Raw genomic sequence first — 20386 nt, forward strand, 5'->3', positions numbered from 1 at the left:
TGCGAAAAACTGACTTATTTGAAGAGACCCTGATGCTGGGAAAGATTGAAGATGGGAGGAGAAGGGGACGACAGAGGATGAGATTGTTGGATGGCATCACCAACTCAATGGACATGAGTCTGAGTAAGCTACAGGAGTTGGTGATGGACAGGGAAGCCTGGCGTGCTGCAGTCCATGGGGTCACAAAGAGTCGGACATGACTGAGCAACTGAACCGAACTGACTGAATGTGTTGGTGAGGGGTTGGGGAGAGAAAGTGTTCTGTGGTCCTACCATTAGGTCTTAGTTCTGTAGTGAGCCTGTGTCTCTGAACTGGGACTCTCATAAATGTTTCTCTCTCTTCTTTTTTTAATCCCTCTTTGAATGGGACAGAATGGCTAGAGTGGACTGGAGGTGGCTATTTCCCTTCCCCCAGGTCAGTTAGACTCTGATAATACCCCAGAAAGTTAGGTGCTGGTTGACCTTTTCCTCTAAAGGCAGACCTTTTCAGGGCCTATTTCAGAATGGATCATTTCCCTTTCCCCTACCCGAAGCATGAGGGTATGTTTCTCTGACATTTATTGTCAGAGAACCTGGTCATGCTTCTGGAGGTAAATCTCACGTTATTGGGGGTGTGTGTTTGGAGGAGTTGAGTAGATGCCTTTGGAGTTTTAACCCTCAGAGTTGTCTGCACTGAGCCTCCGGTGGTTTATCACTCATAGCCAGGTGTTCCTACCTGGACTGGCTCCCCGGGTGGTTTCCACTTGTAAGGCTGTGCTCCAGGCTGTCGGGCTCACTTATCTCTCTCTAGTCTCAGGGGCAGTGGTTCCCCCTGAGACTCCTGTCTCTTATGGATCCAAGAAGAATCGTTGATTTTTCAGTCTCTTCAGCTTTTTGTTTGTTGTTAAGGTGGAGTGGCAACTTCCTAGCTCTTTATATGTGGAACTGGAAACCAGAAGCCCATTTAACTTTTCAAGGTCACTTTTTCACTGGAAATGATTGTGTGTGTACTATATGATCCCTATTAGAATTCTCCATCTTTCAAATGACTTTTATACAGGGCGGGTTACAGTTTACAGAGTACTTTAACCACATTTACAAGTCTGTAAGGTACTTCCACTTTTTTTTATCATGTTGTCTTCACAACAGCTCTGAAAGGTTATCCTTATTTTTCAGACAAGAACTGCTTCAGATATGTACATGTTACTTGTTCAAATACATACAACTGCTGAGTCTAAAAGAGTGAAATGTAGTTCTGAGAGAGTGTTCTTTTCACCACTGGATTTAAGAAGGATAATCAGTTTCCAGTCAGCCCTGCTAGTGTTATGCTCTGACTTGCAACACTTTCTTTTATAAAATAGTTACATTCACATGTGACCTCTGCAGAGATCACTGGACAGCAGTAATAGGGATAAAATAAATGTCTAGAACACAAATGGCTTACACTAAACAACACCATTTTTTATGTGTGAAAATGAAAGAAAGCCTTGTAAAATTTTGCCTTGCTTCCCTCATTTAGTGACTTTGATACAGTACAGTTTCCCAGGTCTTCCAGTCTGTTACCCACGCAGCTACCTTTGCCCCCAGCCTGCCAGAACATTGTGTTTCCATGAACAGATGAAGTGCTTACACATTCATAGACTGAGACACCCTGAATTCAGTTGGGTTCTCTCATTGCTCCAAGCAGATTTCTGCCCTTTCAGCCATGACAACTCAGGCTGGGCTTTGAATACTGATGGCAAGCCCTTTTATTATTAATCAGGGATTTGTATGAATTAATTTTAGAACATGAGGGAAATGGGAGCTTAAAATTAGAATCAAACTTAACATCCTAAATGAAATAAAGGGTACTGCTTCATGACATTTAAAGCTCTAGCAAATGAAACAACTTTGTAAGCTTTGATGGTGGACTAAGAGTATATAATCTTAAAGTTAACTTTCTAGCTAAATACTTTTAACCTCTTTATCAGAAAAAAGTCATTTCCCTACTATAATAGGTTGGGTAACAATTAAAATTTTGAAAGGACATCTAGTTTTTCTGGTGTTTGTCTATCTAATATTTGAACTTGAGATATTTCACTACTGATTGCCTAAGATTCTATGGGATGGTGTATGACTTTATTTAAAATATCCACCCAGCAGATTCACTGCAATTTCAGTCTTCCCCTAAGATGATTAAAAATTACATTTATTGCACTTAAAATGTGAATTTAAGTGAATCTGTGAGCACATAAAGAAATTTAATAATAGTCATAATATGATAAGCTGTATTTGTTCCCCATATATTGAAATAAATATTACTATTGCCTAAAATGATTAGATTTGAATCTATAGCTATCATAGCACATGAACATATATATAAAATCCTTTTTAAGTAAAATATTCCTATTTTATAATGAAGTCATTTTATGTATAGTTCCTGGTGTGTGTCATTTAAGTTGTAATTGCTGCTAATATATTATTAGTAAGTTATACATTTCTAACTTGAGAAAATTATTCAGCACATAGTGTTTCCTACTGATACAGTAGTTAGGACATTGTTTATATTTTAGGTAAAAGAAAAAGTTTTGTAGTTATACTTACTTTTCAGGACACTATCTATATATCAGATGTTTCACGTTCTAAGTTTATAGCATCATGGTGTTATATGTACTCATTTTTTATTTATATTACAGCTTTTATTAAAGTTTTTAATGATTTGCAGAAATGTTTGAAAACTGCAGTATAGGTAATATGAAGAGAAATGTAAGAGCTTTTAAATTTTTTAAATGGTGCTTCAATTTTTATTTTTGAGTCATATTAATATAACTTCACACATGCCACATATTTAAAGGTTTTTCAAGAAAATATCTTGGCTGATTTAAATAATTTGTAAAGTATACTTGTTATGAACAGAATATTTCTTATCAATTCAGGCACATTTTATGTCTGCACTGTTCTTGTCATACACATTGTTTCTTAGATCAGTGCCATATCAGCAGATGCTAAATACATGCTTATTACTGTGTATTTTAAACTTTTATATTAATTTAAACTTGTTAAATTTAGCAATGGAATAATATTTGGACAAATTAGATGACATCATTCCAATGTATCTATCATCAGTCCCCCCCCGAAGCATTTATACAATTTATTAGTTTCCCGTAGATTCTTATCTAATGCGCTCCCCAAATCCCTCTTTTATTGAGCTGCTTCTTCTTTCTTTTCTTTCATTTTGAAGGTATAAAATTACCTTCAAAAGTATAGAAAGTGGTTCCATATACTTACAGATTCTTTCAAATACTTTGAAGAAGGTCACCTTTCTCTTGACTATCCTTTCTTTACTTGCTTTGTTTTAAATTTGTGGCTCATGTCAGAATACAATTTACTTGCTTTTGGATTGAGAAACTGATGCAAAATCTGGCAAAACCTGACATTATTAACCTAACAAAGAAGCAAAAGGTCTTAAGAGGCAGAGCCAGTGAATTGAGGATAAATTTATGCTTTTATTTAAGAAAGGAAGTAAAAGTGTATTCTCTTAAATAACTTTCTACACTTGAATATATGTTATTTTGGTTGTGTAGTTGATTAACATTAATTTGAAGGAACCAGAAAGTTGAAAGAATTTTACAGTGGACATATGTATTCCTATCACTAGATTCTACCACTGAGATTTTACTATATATGTTTGCTTTATCAGTATTTAGCCATCTCTTTATCCATCTGTCAATCTATCTTACTTTTTTGGTTGTGTTTCAGAGTGTTTTATAGACAATACATTTTCTTCTAAATGCTTCAGTATATATATCATTAAACAAAGATCAGCATTAGTCTGGTTTTTCTCTTAATGTAAAATGTATATACAATAATAGCTCAGTTGGTAAAGAATCTGCCTGCAATGCAGGAGACCCTAGTTCGATTCCTGGTCGGGAAGATCCACTGGAGAAGGGATAGGCTACCCACTCCAGTATTCTTGGACTTCCCTTGTGGCTCAGCTGGTAAAGAATCTGCCTGCAATGCAGGACACCTGGGTTCAAGCCTGTTTCATTAAGCTCCTTCGTCACTTGCAAAAGTTAATCTTTATATGGTATTCCCTCATGGCTCAGAGGGTAAAGAGTCTGCCTGCAATGTGGGAGACCTGAGTTTGATCCCTGGGTCGGGAAGATCCCCTGGAGAAGAAAATGGCAACCCACTCCAGTATTCTTGCCTGGAAAATCTCACGGACAGAGAAGGAGCCTGGCAGGCTACAGCCCATAGGGTTGCAAAGAGTCAGACACAACTGAGAGACTTCACTTTCACTTTTTTCAATTAATATTGACAAATGCATGTGCCTGTGTAACCGAAACTCCTATCAAGATATAGAACATTTCTGTCACCCTAGAAAATTCCCTCATGCCTCTTCTCAGCTGGTTCTTTCTCCTCATCCCACAAAGGTAATCACTGTTTTCTAATTCTTCTACCATACGTTGGTTTTTGCCTGTTCTAGAACTTTATAGGTAAAATCATAAAATGCACTTATTTTTTTTATAAGGCTTCTTTCATTTAACATAAGGTTTTGGGGTCATTGATATTGTTGTATAGGTCACTATTTCCCTTCATTTTTATTGCTGAGTAATATTCCATCATATGACCATGAATATATCGTGTATTTATCCATTGTCTTATGATGACATCTGGCTACCTTATTATGATCACTGAATTACTTATTACTTTATACAGGATGAACTAATATCTCCATTGCTTACTCCTTGACCCTTTAGTTTCTAACATTATGGCTTAGTAAATGCTTATAAAGGGATCTTTTAGAGTAGTGTATGTAAAGTCCTTCTGAATTCCCTGATAGCTCAGCAACACCATTTCTTTTTACCTTAGGTCCTAGCAAGTGAACAAAATAAAGTATTCACTTACTTTAAATGTGTATTGGCTTCCATGCTAGTCACATCTTGAGACTGTAAACTGCCTCCCGATACTACCGCTGTCTGAGTTTTTGAAAGAACGCTGTTGGTTTACTCTTGAGAGGCGGGTGGCAGTAGGGCTTTGTGTAGTTTCTGGTGGTGGCAGGTGGGGGAGTTGTCACTGTATCCAGATGCTTTACCAGCAGCAGCAAAGGGTAGAAGATAGGGATAAGGGAGAGGAGACAGACATTACAGGTTATTGGTAGCTGAAGTCAATCAATTGTAAATTGAAACCCAGTTTTTTTGGAGAGAGAAATTCAAGTCGACCTGTTTGCAGTATTTCACTGAGTAATTAGACTGTATTATCCTATACGATGGCTTCCCTCGGAGCTCAGTCAGTAAAGAATCTGCCTGCAATGCAGGAGACCCAGGTTCAGTTCCTGGGTGGGGAAGATCCCCTGGAGAAGCAAATAGCAACCCGATCCAGTATTCTTGCCTGGAGAATCCCATGGACAGAGGAGCCTGGCAGGCTACAGTCCATGGGGTTGCAAGAACCAGACTTGACTTAGCGAGTAAACCACCACCACCATCCTATACAATCTTTAATACAATGGCAACTCACAAATTTAAACAAACCATCTTTGCCATGTTTTCATCTACTGTGTATATGGTGTACATGCTTTGTATCTATTCTCAAAATACCGTAAGAACATCAAGATTCACTTTATAATACTATCTCTTTTCATTTAATTTGTGATATCCAGGAGGAAATGTAATTTTAAAAATACTTCATGGTTTAAGGACAAGTAACCAAGGATATCAAAGGAGCATTTAAAATATTAAGACCCACTCTGTATTTTCCAGAAGGTATGAAAGTAATACTACTTAATAGGTTAGCTGCCACCCTGCACTCTCAAAGCACTTTACTCATTCATCTGTCTGAGGGAAGACGGTATCTGCACCCTTGGTTAATAGATGGGAACTCTCTCCCCCTGACCCCATGTTTTACTGTATTTGAATTCCGGAATATATCCAGAGCTTTCCAAACAGTACTTATTGTCTTCTGGTGGCCTAACAAAGATTCCTTTTAATAATGGCTTCCCCCACTTATGTCCTAAATACTTCTGGGATATTTTTTCAGAAGTTATTAAAACTCAAAGCAAAGAAACAGTTGTCAGTTTTAGTGGTAACAGTAAAAATAAATTTTAACTTGAAAATTTGTAAGAGATTATATCATTCATAGATGATAAAACAATTACATATAAAAGTAGGTAAAATATCTCATAAGTTTGTATAAAATCTTTAAACAACTATGATGTGTACCTAGTTGATGGTTTTCCTTCTGGAAAAGAAATTATGGAATCCAGTATCTCAATTTAATAAATTTAAAAATTGTACTATATTGATCCAAGTATATTTGTGGTTAACAAAAAGAAAGGACAGAACCACAGGTGTTTATTTACTGATTTCATCAGTACGGGTTATAAGGATAGCATCTCTGCAAATTCCTGATTATGTATTACTTGAGCCAGTAATCTTAAAGTAGAGTATGTTTACAGGACCTCTGTAATGTGAAGAAGTAAAGAGTTATCACATACGGATACCTGGGTATGCTGGTCTTTGTTCATTTAAATGCAGGGACTTTTGAAGGTAAAAATTCCAAAGCCTGATTTATGTATGCTTATTTACAAGTATGTTTAATCCTGCTCTTGTTTTTGAGCTCAATACCGCATAAAAATATTAATCATTAGGTGGTCTTAATGTAGCTCTCTTCAGCACTTCTGTAGAAAGTCATTGTCAGAGAATACATTCTAATTCAAGGTTAATTAGTGTACCATTAAAATAATGCGTTACAAAAATTAATTACACCGCAGGTCAAAAAACCTGTTAAAAAGCAGAGTGTAAATGTCTGAGAGCACATCGTCCTCCTTAAAACATTGCTATACGAGTGCCACCCTTCTGGAAAATATCTCCAATGTGAAAATCACTACTGAGGTCCAGTCATAGGTGTTTCCCTAAAGTAAATTTTTGGCACCACACATGGAAAATTTAAAATATAACTCCCCATTAACAGTAAAATGTGTTGCTTGTCTGCTTCCGCACTGAAACAGCTAAGGATTTATATTTTAGCATTACTCAGTGGAACCCTATTGGGTTAAACCTAAGGAGAAGTCAGGAATCTTGTTGGGAAATAGAAATTATCTGTACATCTTACAGTAAAAATACTAGATATATTATGTTTTCTTACTTAACTATTAGGTAGTTCTCGTAGGTGCCCTATGTAAGTGTATCACACATTATTTAACTATATGGTGATTCTTGTTAATAATTTGATAGCCATTAATTTAGTACCCTTAAAATTAGAACTAGAAATAATACAGACTTTGACATTTTACCTGATTAGTTTAGTATAAAAGCTGTGAAACAGTTATATTGAATTATAAAATACTTTACACATTGGTATTTGTTCTGAGAATCAAATTAGAATATCTAATTATTCATATGGAGGGTTGTAAAATGAGTGCCCCAGTAACAGTAAATCAGTACACATTAGAGCTGGGGAACATTTAACATAGGCAACACTGTTCTCTATCAACAATACATTTTTTATTTGGCTTTTAGAATTGTCTCCATTTAAAAAAATTATTAGTGGGCTCTGAACTAATAATTAACTAAGTGGTTTTGCTGTTACAATAAAGTGTGACTGATTTGCCCACATTTAAAAATTTTCTACTTCCCTTCTCCTTTGCATTTTGCATACAAAACAGATATTCACAGGTAAGTAAAAATAAATTAAGCAAATGAAAGAAAAAGGAAAGGATGATTTTTAAGGAAGAAGTTGTCTGTCTTTGGGTTTTTGTTGTTGTTTATTTTTTTTCAAGAATAGCTCCTGGTTAATTAGTTGAACGAATAGGTATGTGAAGAGAGTCTGAAAGATGAAGAATGTAATTGGTTAAGAAAAGCTTTCTTCAAAGGTGCTTTTTAAGTCCTCTTTGTCCTAGCTTATATCTGTTTAAATCGTTTCTAAAATGACATAAAGCAGGGATTTCAACTTAATGTGAAAAAACATTCCATTCTTTTAAAAATGACAACATCAGTACCACCCTCAAAAAGTAGTGTTAAGCCATAATCACTCATTTCTTCAGAAAAGCCCTTAGCTTTGGGGGTTTTGTTTGTTCTTTGGACCAATTAGGCTCCTTTTGTTAACTAAGCCAAGATTTTCTGACAGTAGAGAAAAGAATTAACACGTCGATAGTGTTTGTCTTTGGTAGACAATAGTTAAAATTGTTTAATATTTAGTACGCTGTCTCCTAACAGTTAATTGTCTATTCTGTTTTACAAGTGGCTTTCATGGTCAACATTTGAAGTTAAATGCTAGTAGACTTGTACTAATGTTTGGGGGATATTTCAGGGTGTAAATTTGGGCTATGAAGGGGAAATGCTTGTGATTACATTTTCTTACATTTTATGGAATAAACTTGAGTAAATTTAGATATATTACATTCAGATTATGATCTCTACCTAGGTTTAAGTACTGTTTTTTTTTTTTTTTTTAATTCATAACAGTTGTTTCACCAAAAGTGAACATAATAATTTAAAATTAATCTCTTTCATTTCATCAAAGTACTTTAAAATTTACTAAGTGTTATCGTGTAGTTCATACATTCAATAAATATTACTGGTATTATTGTTGTTAGTATTATCCTTATCCCCACTCTGTGGATAAAGAAACTGATCAGTCTGAAGAAAGTCACTGGGCTAGTATCTAACAGATCCCCAAAGTATAACTCAGGAATTCCTGTTGTTTTCATTTACTGCTTTTCCCATAGAACATTTTATATGAATCATTCTTAGAATAGTTAACCTATATTTTTACTTATTTCTGTATCTTTCTTAAGACCTTATGTCTTTTGTATGGCCCACAGCTGGATTAACAAATTCATTTGTCTTTTTCTGTGTTTTAGGGCAGAACTCTACTCCACTGGGCTTGTGATCGAGGACATAAGGAACTAGTCACAGTCTTGCTACAATATAGAGCTGATATTAACTGTCAGGTAAGAGCGATGAGAAAATTCACCCATTCCAGTCCATCTTAGTTCGCTGATTCCTAGAATGTCCATGTTCACTCTTGTCATCTCCTGTTTGACCACTGAACTGAACTGAAGGGTAATGAAAAGGGAACATTTTTTAAAAATGAGGTAAAATCTATATAAAGTAAAATTTACTGTACTAACGGTTTTAAAGTGTACAGTCCAGTGGCATTAGTATATTTAACAATGTGTAGCCATCGCTACGGTCTTGTCCTAACATTTTCGTCGCCCCAGAAGGACAAGGACAGTTTGTACCCATCAAGTTGTCACTCCCTATTTCCCTTCCATTCCAGATCTTAGCAACAACTAATCTTTCTGTTTCGATGGATTTGCCTGTTCTGGATATTTCATATAAATGGGATCATAAAATATGTGGTCTTTGGCTCTGGCTTCTTTCACGGGCATGTTTTCAGAGATTATCCATGTTGTAGCACATTATTATCCATGTAATTGCACTTCTTTCCTTTTTATGACTAAGTTATATTCTGTTGTATGTATAGAACACACTTTTATCCTTCATCAACTGATGGGTAATTGAGTTGTTTTCACCTTTTGGCAATTGTGAATAATTGCTGTGAACAATTTGCATACATGTTTTTGTTCAAAACTTGTTTTCAGTTCTGTTGGTTCTGTACCTAGGAGGAGAATTTCCTATATGGTAATTTGATGTTTAACTTTTTGAGGAAACTCCAAACAGTTTTCTACAGGAGCCACACAATTTTACATTCCCACCAGCGATGCAATGCAAGAGTGTTTCAGTATTTCCACTTCTTCACCGATACTCGTTATTTTCTTGTTTAATAGCCATTCTAGTGGGGTGTAGTGATCTCATCAGAGTATGATTTGGATTTGCATTTCCCCAGTGAGTATTTTTTCATGTACTTGTTAACAGCTTGTCTATCTTCTTTGGAAAAATGTCTATTCAAGTGTTTTGCCCTTTTTTAAACTGAGGGGCTTTTTTATATTTAAGAAGTAAAAGTTCTTATATTCTGACCTTAAAGCATTATCAGATGTATGGTTTGCAAATATCTTCTCCCTTTCTGGGGGTTGTCTTCTCACTTCCTCGACAGTGTCCTGTGGCGCACATGAAGTTTTCAGTTTTGATGAAGTTCAGCATATCTGTTTTCTTTTGTTGGTTGTGCTTTTGGTGTCATACCTAAGCAACAATTGCCAAATTCATGATTATTAAGATTTACTATGCACCCCTAGAAACTCTGTACACATAAATAACTCCCCATTCCCCCGCCCCCCCATAACCCTAGCAACCACCATTCTACTCTCTCTCTTCATGAATTTGACTACTCTAGAGACATCATATAAGTAGAATCATACAGTATTTGTCTTTTTGTGATTGGCTTATTTCATTTAGCATAATGTCTTCAAGGTTCATCCGTGTCATACCATGTGGCAGAATTTTTTCCCTTTTTAAAACTCAATAATGTTGCATTGTATGTATATACCATATTTTGTTTATCCAAATATCCATCTACAGACATCCAGGTTACTTTCACCTTCTGGCTATTGTGATTAATACCTCTGTGAATATGAGTAGCAAATGTTTGTTTTGAGTCTTTGCTTTCACTTCTTTTGAGTATATATCCAGAAGTGGAATTGCTGGATCATATGGTAACTCTTTAATGTTCTGAGGATCACCATACCATTTCCACAGTGGCTGCACCATTTTACCTTCCCGTCAGCAATGCACAGATATTCCAGTTTCTCCACATCCTTACCAACACTTGTTATTTTCTGTATTTTTGATATTAGCCATCCTGGTGGATGTGAAGTGATATCTCATTGTGGTTTTGATTTGCATTTTCCTAATGATTAATGATGCTGAACATGATTAATGCTGACCAGTTAATATTGGCCATACGTTCATCTTCTTTGGAGAAATGTCTGTTCATGTCCTTTGCCCACTCTTTAACTGAGTTGTTTGGGGTTTTTTATTGTTAAGTTGTAAGGTGTGTTACTCACTCAGTCATGTCTGACTCTTTGCAACTCCATGGACCTGTAGCCTGCCAGGGTCCTCTGTCCATGGGATTTCCCAGACAAGAACACAGAAGTAGGTTGCCATTTCCTTCTCCAGGGGATCTTTCTGACTCAGATATTCTGAGTATCAGTCCCTTATCATATACACAGTTTACGAATATTTTCTCTTATTCTGTGGGTGGTCCTGCACGCTGCTGATAATAGTGTCCTTTGATACACAGCAGCTTAAAATTTTGAGGAAGTTCACTCTATTTTTCCTTTTGTTGCCTGTGTTTTTGGTGTCATATCCAAGAAGTCATTGCCAAATGCCATGTCATGAAGTTTTTCCCCCATATTTTCTTTAAGAGCTTTAAAATTTTAGCTCTGTTTTTTGACCTGTTTTGAATCAAAGGTTACATAAGGGTCCAGCTTCATTTTTTTTTTTGCATGTGCACTTTCAGTTTTCCCAGGGCCATTCATAGGTGGAAAAGACTGCGTCCTTTCTTCACCAAATGGTCCTGACACCCTTGTCAAAAACCATATGACCATATATGCAAGAGTTTGGGGTCTCTATTCTATTCCATTTGTCTATATGTTTGTCTTTATGCCAGTACTACACTGGTTTAATTACTATATCTTTGTAGTAAATTTTGAAATTAGGAAATGTGAGACTTCCAACTTGTTTTTCAAGACTTTTGGCTGAGTCCTTTGTGTTTCCATGTGAATTTTAGGATGGATTTTTCTCTTTTTTACAAAAAAGTCATTGGGGTTTTGATAGAGATGGCATTGAATCTGTAGAGCAATTTGGGAGTACAGTTTTCTTCTGTTCTCTGAAAGTAAAGCAAAGAATGAAACATTTTGTAAGACAAAATGATGGAAAGCGAAGAAGCAGTTACCTGAGGACACATCTTGCTAATGCATGCACAAAATAAACTGAGATAAAGCACTGACGCAGGCACAGTTAAAAGTTAAGGTGGCCTAGTGCTGAGATGCAGAGCGTAGTTGCTGGAGGAGGAGGAGGAGCACTGCTCTTGGTGCTCTGAGTGCGCACTCCTCTACAGTGCCAGCTGCAAAACGAAGACTGAGTGCTCATTTTGCTTTTTGCCTGTTTTTGTAAAAGCAAAAGTCCTCTAGACTTTTTTTTTTTTTTTGTTAGCAAAACCAGGTACTAAGGTAGGTCTTTAGTAAAGTGAAGTGGCATAAAGCAGACTTTTAAAAGCAGGGCTACTCATATTGTCATTTTAACAGTGGTTAAGTCTTCCAGTCCGTGGAATGACTTTTCTTTATTTGTGAGTGACTCTAATAAATTACAGAATTTATTTCAAAATTATTTTATAATTTTCAGTGTACAATTCTTTTGCCTCCTTGATTCGGTCTATTCCTAAGTATTTCATTCTTTTTTGCCACTACTGTAAATGAAACTGTTTTCTAAATTTCACTTTCTGATTATTCATTGTTAGTGTTTAGAAATGCAACCGGTTTTTGTGTGTTGATTTTATATCCTGCAACTTTGCTGAATTTCCTTAATAGTTCTAACAGCTTTTTGTGGAAGCTTAAAGATTTTCTGCATATAACATATGTTGTCTATGAACAAAGATATTTTTACTTCTTCCTTTCCAGTTTTGATGTCTGTTATTTCATTTTCTTGCCTAATTGCTCTAGGTCTTCTAGTACTATGTTGAATAAAATAGTGAAAGTGGGCATCCATGTCTTATTCAGGAGTTTGCTTTTTAATTTAGTGTGTCAAATAAAAAATGCTTTTCCTTTTCATAATATTTGTTGTCATGTACATCCATTCCACTTTAGCCCATGACCTCACCCTGAACTTTTAATCAAGTCTGAAATGTTTGGTTCTAACTATACTCTCCAGTTCATTTCACTCTAAATCTTATTTGACCTTATGGAAATCCCGAGTGCCTTGACTGATTACTTCTTCCATATTAGCTCATTTGTCCACTCTCATGCTATTATTGTGTTCAACTTTATTCCCATCCCCTATTTTTCAGCTATGGTAACCATCTGGCAAAACTTTAATTCTGATTAATCCAGTTGCCTGCCTTCTATACATCTACATTTTGGCTCTAGGCAAAGCTAGGAAGACAAAATCACCCATCCCTGATACTATCAAAAATGATGGTATCAGTCTTTAATTTTGGCTGGCATGTCTTAATGGTCTTTCTTATTCTCACATTTTCTCCTATCTCACAGACAAAATAGAAGAAATCTTTATCGACAATATGTTTCTCAGCCAGTAGTTGCACCAACGTATATTTCTTCTTGTCTTCTCAGACAGTTAAAACTTGCAGTGCATGCTCAGTTGTGTCTGAGCCTTTGTAACCCTATGGACTGTAGCCCACCAAGCTCCTCTGTCCATAAAATTTTCCAGGCAAGAATACTGGAGTGGCTTGCCATTTCCTCCTCTAGGGGATCTTCCCGACCCGATGATCAAACCCACGTCTTGTGCCCCTCCTGCAGTGCCTGCAGGCAGGCATTCTTTACCACTAGCACCACTGCTGAACTTACTCTCAACTACCACTCCCAACGTAGCACATCGTGTACATGTCTATATCCTCACCCAATAACTGGCACCAACATCCACCCAGTGTTCTAGGAATCAGCTGAAGTCCTCTAGGTTCTGTCTCCTAAGTATATCTCAAATCTACCCGCTTCTCTATTTCAACATTGCCAGCACCCACCGTATCCTTGCTTCTAATCTTGATGTTCTTAGATGTATTTCCCACTTTTCATCTGGAGAGACTTTTTAAGATGCTAATTTGCAAGTATTTCTCTTATTTTCTTTTACTGTTCCAAAATTAAATCTAAATGTGTTTTGTCCTGTGAAGCCCTTCTTGATCTGGGCTTTGCTTACCTCTCCACTTATTTCTCAACACACTCCTAGCTTATGCACCATCCCTGCTGCGATCAGTTCCACTGATTCTGAAGAACTTGACACGTTGCTCACCTGTTGGGTTTTTTAGATACTGTTTTCTCTCTTCTTCATTCTCCCTCCTAGGCCTAATTTTACATATCATTTCCTCCAGGAAGCCTTCCTTCACTCTGCCCAGATAGACATCTCCACCGTCTCTTATCGTGCTCCCTGTTCTTAAGCTCATCAAAGAGCTGCCACAATGCAGTCACTGTGTATTGTAATTCATTGTGTATATGTCTATATCCTCATCACCACCGTATTCAAGTGCTAGAGTATGGTTGTCTCCAGTACCCTGCATGTCTGACATATAGATGTTGCTCAGTAAATATTGAACAAAGTAATATCAGCTTATAAAGAAGCTGACAGAATGTTAGAAAAATAAATCATGAGAACCAGAAAAGGCCTAAGCATTTACCAGAACCTTTGGGTTTCCTTGTTATTTTATTAGAATAAATGTTTTTTTCCCATTAGACTTGTGTGCATTCTTCCTGGGCTAGTTCCCTAGCTTTGAGTCATAGATCAAAGTCATAACCTTAGGCCATATGTATTTCACTTTTTTTCTTTGTAGGTTGTATATGTACAAAGGGAAAAACTCAAAAAATGCAGACAACTAATTTTTAAAAAATTCTTTCTCCTTTGTTTCAGAACTTTTATGTATTAAGGAAAATTAGCTCTTTCTTTGTGATATAATAATTATTAAAATGTTTCTTCTAATACTTGTTATCACTTCATGATTTCTGTGATTCATCTGGAATTAGGATCACGTGTATGTAATAGAAATTTTATTTTTGTCCAGATGATTAGCCAGTTCCAATAATGTTTATTGAATAATCTTTTCTCTGCTGATTTAAAGTGTCTTCTTTTTATATTCTCACTTATCTATGAATTTCACTGTGTTTGTAGCTGTTCTTCTGTTGCCTCTTTTTCTGCTCACATACTTGTGCTATGCTGCTTTAAATATTGTAGCTTCAAAATATGTTTTAATACCTGGCAGGATAGATTACTTAATTACGTATTCAGAATATTTCCTGTTATTTTTGCTTGTCTGTTTCTCTGTGTGAGCTCTGAAATTGTCTTTCTAACCCTTGCTTCCCCCAGTTACCACCAAAACAAAAACTTATTGGTGCACTCATGTCTTTAATTTGGTTTGGATTGTCAGGGGTAGTATTTTAGATGGAAGTGTCCCCAGTTTAGGCTTAGGCTGAGATTTTTGCACGTGGGTTTCTTGTATTCTATTTGAGTATTATAAGACAAACAATATAAAAAACTGCCATATGTGGTTTTATAGAATACTCTTTACCTATAGTAAAGAGTATTTTATTTATAGTGAAGAGTATTTGCAGTAAACTTCACTGCAAAGTAAAAGTTCCATGTAGCTTTTTAGGGTGAATAAGTTAGGACTATATGCCTTCCCTTGCCCTCTTTGTCATCATATGACCACTTTGTGTTGTTCCTAGCCTTGGTTTTCCTTTGTTATTGACAATCCTGATCCATATGATCTAGCTTCAGATAAGGGACTGCTTTTGGCTTTGTCAGCTTGGGTTGCTAACACGCTTCCAAATCAGAGGGTTTTTGGAGATTTGCTCTCAAAATAGCTTTCCCCTTGTAATTTCTTCTTTGGTTTCCTTATTGAAAACTCTTTTCAAATATAGACAATACAAACATAGTAAATGGAAGGAAATGTTCATCTCCCTCATGACTCAATCTTTCTTAAACAACATTATTATTGACTGGTCTATTGGTTGCCAAAAAGGAAAATCAATTTTATTAGAAGTATTTGCTTGGCTACAGATCTTGGTACTAACCCAGCAGAGACAGGCTGATGTTATCAAGTATCTGAAGACTAATTTTTACCATTAGCCTGAAACAGAGTAGTAATTAAAGATATGTCAATGTCTACTCTGTGTTTTCCTGTCATTTTTACCTTTCAGTATATCTCATATATACTTTTATTGCGCTGCAGTTTCTACATTCTGTGGCTCTGATGGAATTGAATCTTTTAATTTTATTTCTGAGAAAGATCCTTTATAGATTTCATTTGTTATCTGGCAGTATTATGTACACAGTTTTGTCTTTTCCACTGCTTGGTATTGATTTTTAGTTCAGCTCTGGAAGTTGGGTTCATAACCACATTTGAGATTAGGATATGGGTTAAATACACACACACGTACCCCTCAGACCTCTTGAGTAAATTTGATCTTTAAGTCCTGAAGAAAGATTAAAACTACTCTAAAAGCACATTTGAAAGTATCTGAATGCTAAAGATTTATTGCTAGACTTCTCAGATTTATCATAAAGTAACGTGAAAGAAGTAAGTGGGGTTTGGAGAAGAGGAGCACCGATGGTGTTGAACATTTGCACTCTGTATTGGGTATTAAGCAATTCAAAAGGCGAATATTTTGATGTTACTGAAATGTTTGAGGACTTTGTGGTGTATAAATTATGTGAATTTACGATTTATATAATGGCATGGAGCAACATGCCCTCCCACACAATACTTTGGTGACTGTGTGTTAAAGAAAATTTTAAAAATATGAGATTCAACTAAATTTATTGTGGTGACCATTTTGTAATATATACAAAAATTGAATCACTGTTGTATACCTAAAACAAATGTTATATGTCAATTATATCTCAATTTTAAAAAAGAATACTTGTGAAATGAAAGAATAAGTAAACCTAAAAAAAAGAAATTCTATATGCCTATGTGGTTTTATGAAATAAATGGGAAATACACACACACACACACACACTTTAAAGAATGGGGATAGTGACCATTCTAGATTTATCCCAGTGTTGTAGGGCTTAAAATGATGAAGTAGTCCCACTACCTCAGAGCTGTCCTCCTGGTTCTTGGCCAAGTCTGCTCTTTCCCAAGTTCACCAGGCATTTTGCTGCTAACACAGCCCTTCTAAGGCTACTATTTATTATGTCGCTGACCTACTCAAAACTCTCTAATGACTGCATTGCTTATAGGATAGATTCCAAACTCTATAGATTTGAATTCAGGCGGGGAGGGTGAGGGGCACAAAAGTATATAAATAAAACTATCTGTGATTCTATTATGTGTGGGGGTGGAGGGGTAAGATATAAAACAGCTTTTTAGTATTTACTGTGTACCAGGCATTTTATGTATAGTCATCACATCAATCCTATAATGTAGGTGTATTATTATCTGCATTTTAGTGATAAAGAAACAGAAGTCATAGAGCTAGTAAGTGATAAAGTCTAGGCTTGAAAATGTTGTTTTGGTTCTAAAGCCCAAGCCCTTATCCTCTCCTCTGTAAATTTTGAGTGCATTTCCTTCTCATCTTTATTTGCTCTACTTACATAATACGCGTGTGTGTGTATTTTTAAAGACATTTAGTACATTATTGCACATAAATATTTTCTTCCATTCAGTGAATTGTCATTTCACTTGATTGATACTACCCCCTTTGAAAACACAAAATTTTCAATTTTGATGAAACCTAATTTATCTATTTTTTAATTTTGTTGTGTTTTTGGTATTGTTTTTAAGAAACGATTGACTTGTTAGAGATCATAGTGATTAAGCCTTTTCCTTCTAATAGTTCTATAGTGTTATCTCTTAAATTTAGGTCTTTGATTCATTTTGAATTAACTGTATTTGATGTAAGAGAGGAGACTGACTTCATTCTTTTACATATGGATATCCAGATGTTTCATTTGACACCAGAAGATAAGCCCCACAGGTCAGAAGGTGTCCAGTATGCTGCTGAGGAAGAGTGGAGGGCAATTACTAATTGCTTCAGAAAGAATGAAGCAGTTGGGCCAAAGTGGAAAAACACACAGTTGTGGATGTGTCTGCTAATGAAAGTAAAGTCTGATGCTGTAAAGAAAAATATTGCATAGGAACCTGGAATGTTAGGTCCATGAATTAAGGTAAATTGGATGTGGTCAAGCAGAAGATGGCAAGGGTGAACACTGACATCTTAGGAGTCAGTGAACTAAAATGGACGGGAATGGGTGAATTTAATTAAGATGACCAATATGTTTACTTCTCTGGACAAGAATCCCTTAGAAGAAATGGAGTAGCCCTCCATTCATAGTCAAAAAGAGTCCAAAATGCAGTACGTGGGTGCAGTCTCAAAAATGACAGAATGGTCTTGGTTCATTTCCAAGGCAAACCATTTGACATCACAGTAACCCAGGTCCATGCCCCAACCACTAATGTCAAAGAAGCTGAAGTTGATGAGTTCTATGAAGACCTACAAGATCTCTAGAATGACACCAAAAAAAAGATGTCCTTTTCATCATAGGAGATTGGAATGCAAAAATAGGAAAGTCATGAGGTACCTGGAGAAACAGGCAAGTTTGGCCTTGGAGTACAAAATGGAGCAGGGCAAAGGCTAACAGAGTTTTGCCAAGAGAGCACACTGGTCATAGTAAACACCCTCTTCCCACAACACAAAAGATGACTGTACACATAGGCATCACCAGATGGTCAATACTGAAATCAGATTGATTATATTCTTTGCAGCTGAAGATGGAGAAGCTCTATACAGTCAGCACAAGACCTAGAGGTGACTGTGGCTCAGATCATGAGCTCCTCATTTCAAAATTCAGGCTTAAATTGAAGAAAGTAGGGAAAACCACTAGACCATTCAGGTATGACCTAGATCAAATCCCTTGTAACTATAGAGTGGCAGTCATGAATAGATTCAAGGAATTGGATCTGGTAGACAGAGTACGTGAACAACTATGGATGGAGGTTCATAACATTGTATGGGAGGCAGTGACCAAAACCATCCCAAAGAAAAAGAAATGCAAGAAAGCAAAGTGGTTGTTTGAGGACACTTTACAAATAGCTGAGGAAAGAAGAGAAGTGAAAAACAAGGGAGAAAGGGAAAGATATACCCATCTGAATGCAGGTTCCAGAGAACATCAAGGATAGATAAGAAGGCCTTCTTCAATGAACAGTGCAAAGAATTAAAAAACAGAATGAGAAAGAATAGAGATCTTTTTCTGCTAGGCTCTTCAGTAGACTGTACACAACAGAGGAAAGAATCAGTGAACCTGAAGATATGTTAGTGAAAACTTACAAAACTGACACGCACAAAGAAAAACGAATGAAAGAAAACTAAAAAGAGCATTTCTGAGACCTTTTGAACAATTTTATAAGGTATAACTCGTAGGCTGCAGTCCATGGTGTCGCATAGAGTCAGACACTTACTGAGCGACTTCACTTTCACTTTTCTCTTTCATGCATTGGAGAAGGAAATGGCAACCCACTCCAGTGTTCTTGCCTGGAGAATCCCAGGGACGAGGGGGCCTGGTGGGCTGCCGTCTTTGGGGTTGCACAGAGTCAGACACAACTGACGCTACTTAGCAGCAGCAGCAACATACATGTAAGTGGAATATCAGAAGAAGAGTGAATAGAGCAGAAAAAATATTGGAATGACTGGCCATTTTCCAAATTAATGATACACACCAAATCACAAATCTAGGTTTGCTCAGCAAACACCAAACAGGATGAATACTATTATAAAGGGAGGAAAGTAAAAGGAGTTAAATGGAATAAGGTTTCTACATTTCATCCAAGTGGTAAAATGTCAGTAGGTAATAAGTAAATCAACTAGTAGAATAAATAGGGAAAGGAGTACAGCAGGGCTGTCTGCTGTCACCCTGTTTGTTTACTCTATATGCTGAGCACATCATGAGAAATGCCAGGCTGGATGAGTTACAAGCTGGAATCAAGATAGGCAGGAGAAACATCAACAACCTCAGATATGTGGATGATACCACTCTAATAGCAGAAAGCAAAGAGGAACTAAGCCTCTTGATGAGGGTGAAGGAGGAAAGTGAAAGACCTGACTTAAAACTAAATATTAAAAAAAACTAAGATCATGGCATCTGGCCCCATTTTTTCATGGCAAATAGAGTCAAGGTGGAAGTAGTGACAGATTTTGGAGAAGGCAGTGGCAACCCACTGCAGTATTCTTGCCTGGAAAATCCCATGGATGGAGGAGCCTGGTAGGCTTCAGTCCATGGGGTCGCGAAGAGTCAGACATGACTGAGCGACTTCACTTTTACTTTTCACTTTCATGCACTGGAGAAGGAAATGGCAACCCACTCCAGTATTCTTGCCTGGAGAATCCCAGGGATGGCAGAGCCTGGTGGGCTGCCATCTATGGGGTCACATAGAGTCGGACACGACTGAAGTGACTTAGCAGCAGCAGTGACAGATTTCGCCTTCTTGGGCTCTAAAATCATTGCAGATGGTGACTGCAGGCATGAAATCAGAAGACATTTGCTTCTTGACAGGAAAGCTATGACAAACCTAAACAGCATGTTGAAAAGCAGAGATATTAATTACTCTGCCAGCAAAGGTCCGTATAGTCAAGGCTATAGTCTTCCCAGTGGTCACTTACAATTGTGAGAGCTGGACTGTAAAGAAGGCAGAACGCCAAAGAATTGATGCCTTCAAACTGTGATGCTGGAGAAGACTCCTGAAAGTCCCTTGGACAGCAAGGAGATCAAACCAGTCAATCTTAAGGGAGATCAACCCTGAATATTCTCTGA

At 36.6% G+C, this 20386-nt stretch overlaps 1 protein-coding gene across 4 annotated transcripts in view; it reads left to right on the forward strand.

The window, feature by feature from the left end:
• Positions 1-20386, forward strand: part of ACBD6 (acyl-CoA binding domain containing 6) — a 203217-nt gene that overhangs the window by 88916 nt on the left and 93915 nt on the right. For all 4 annotated transcript variants that reach the window (XM_070384839.1, XM_070384840.1, XM_070384841.1 and 1 more), the window contains exon 6: positions 8818-8907. In XM_070384839.1, the coding sequence (XP_070240940.1) occupies positions 8818-8907 (90 nt within the window). The remainder of the gene's footprint in view (positions 1-8817; positions 8908-20386) is intronic.

This window comes from Bos mutus, chromosome 16, assembly GCF_027580195.1.
Source record: "Bos mutus isolate GX-2022 chromosome 16, NWIPB_WYAK_1.1, whole genome shotgun sequence".
NCBI lineage: Eukaryota > Metazoa > Chordata > Mammalia > Artiodactyla > Bovidae > Bos > Bos mutus.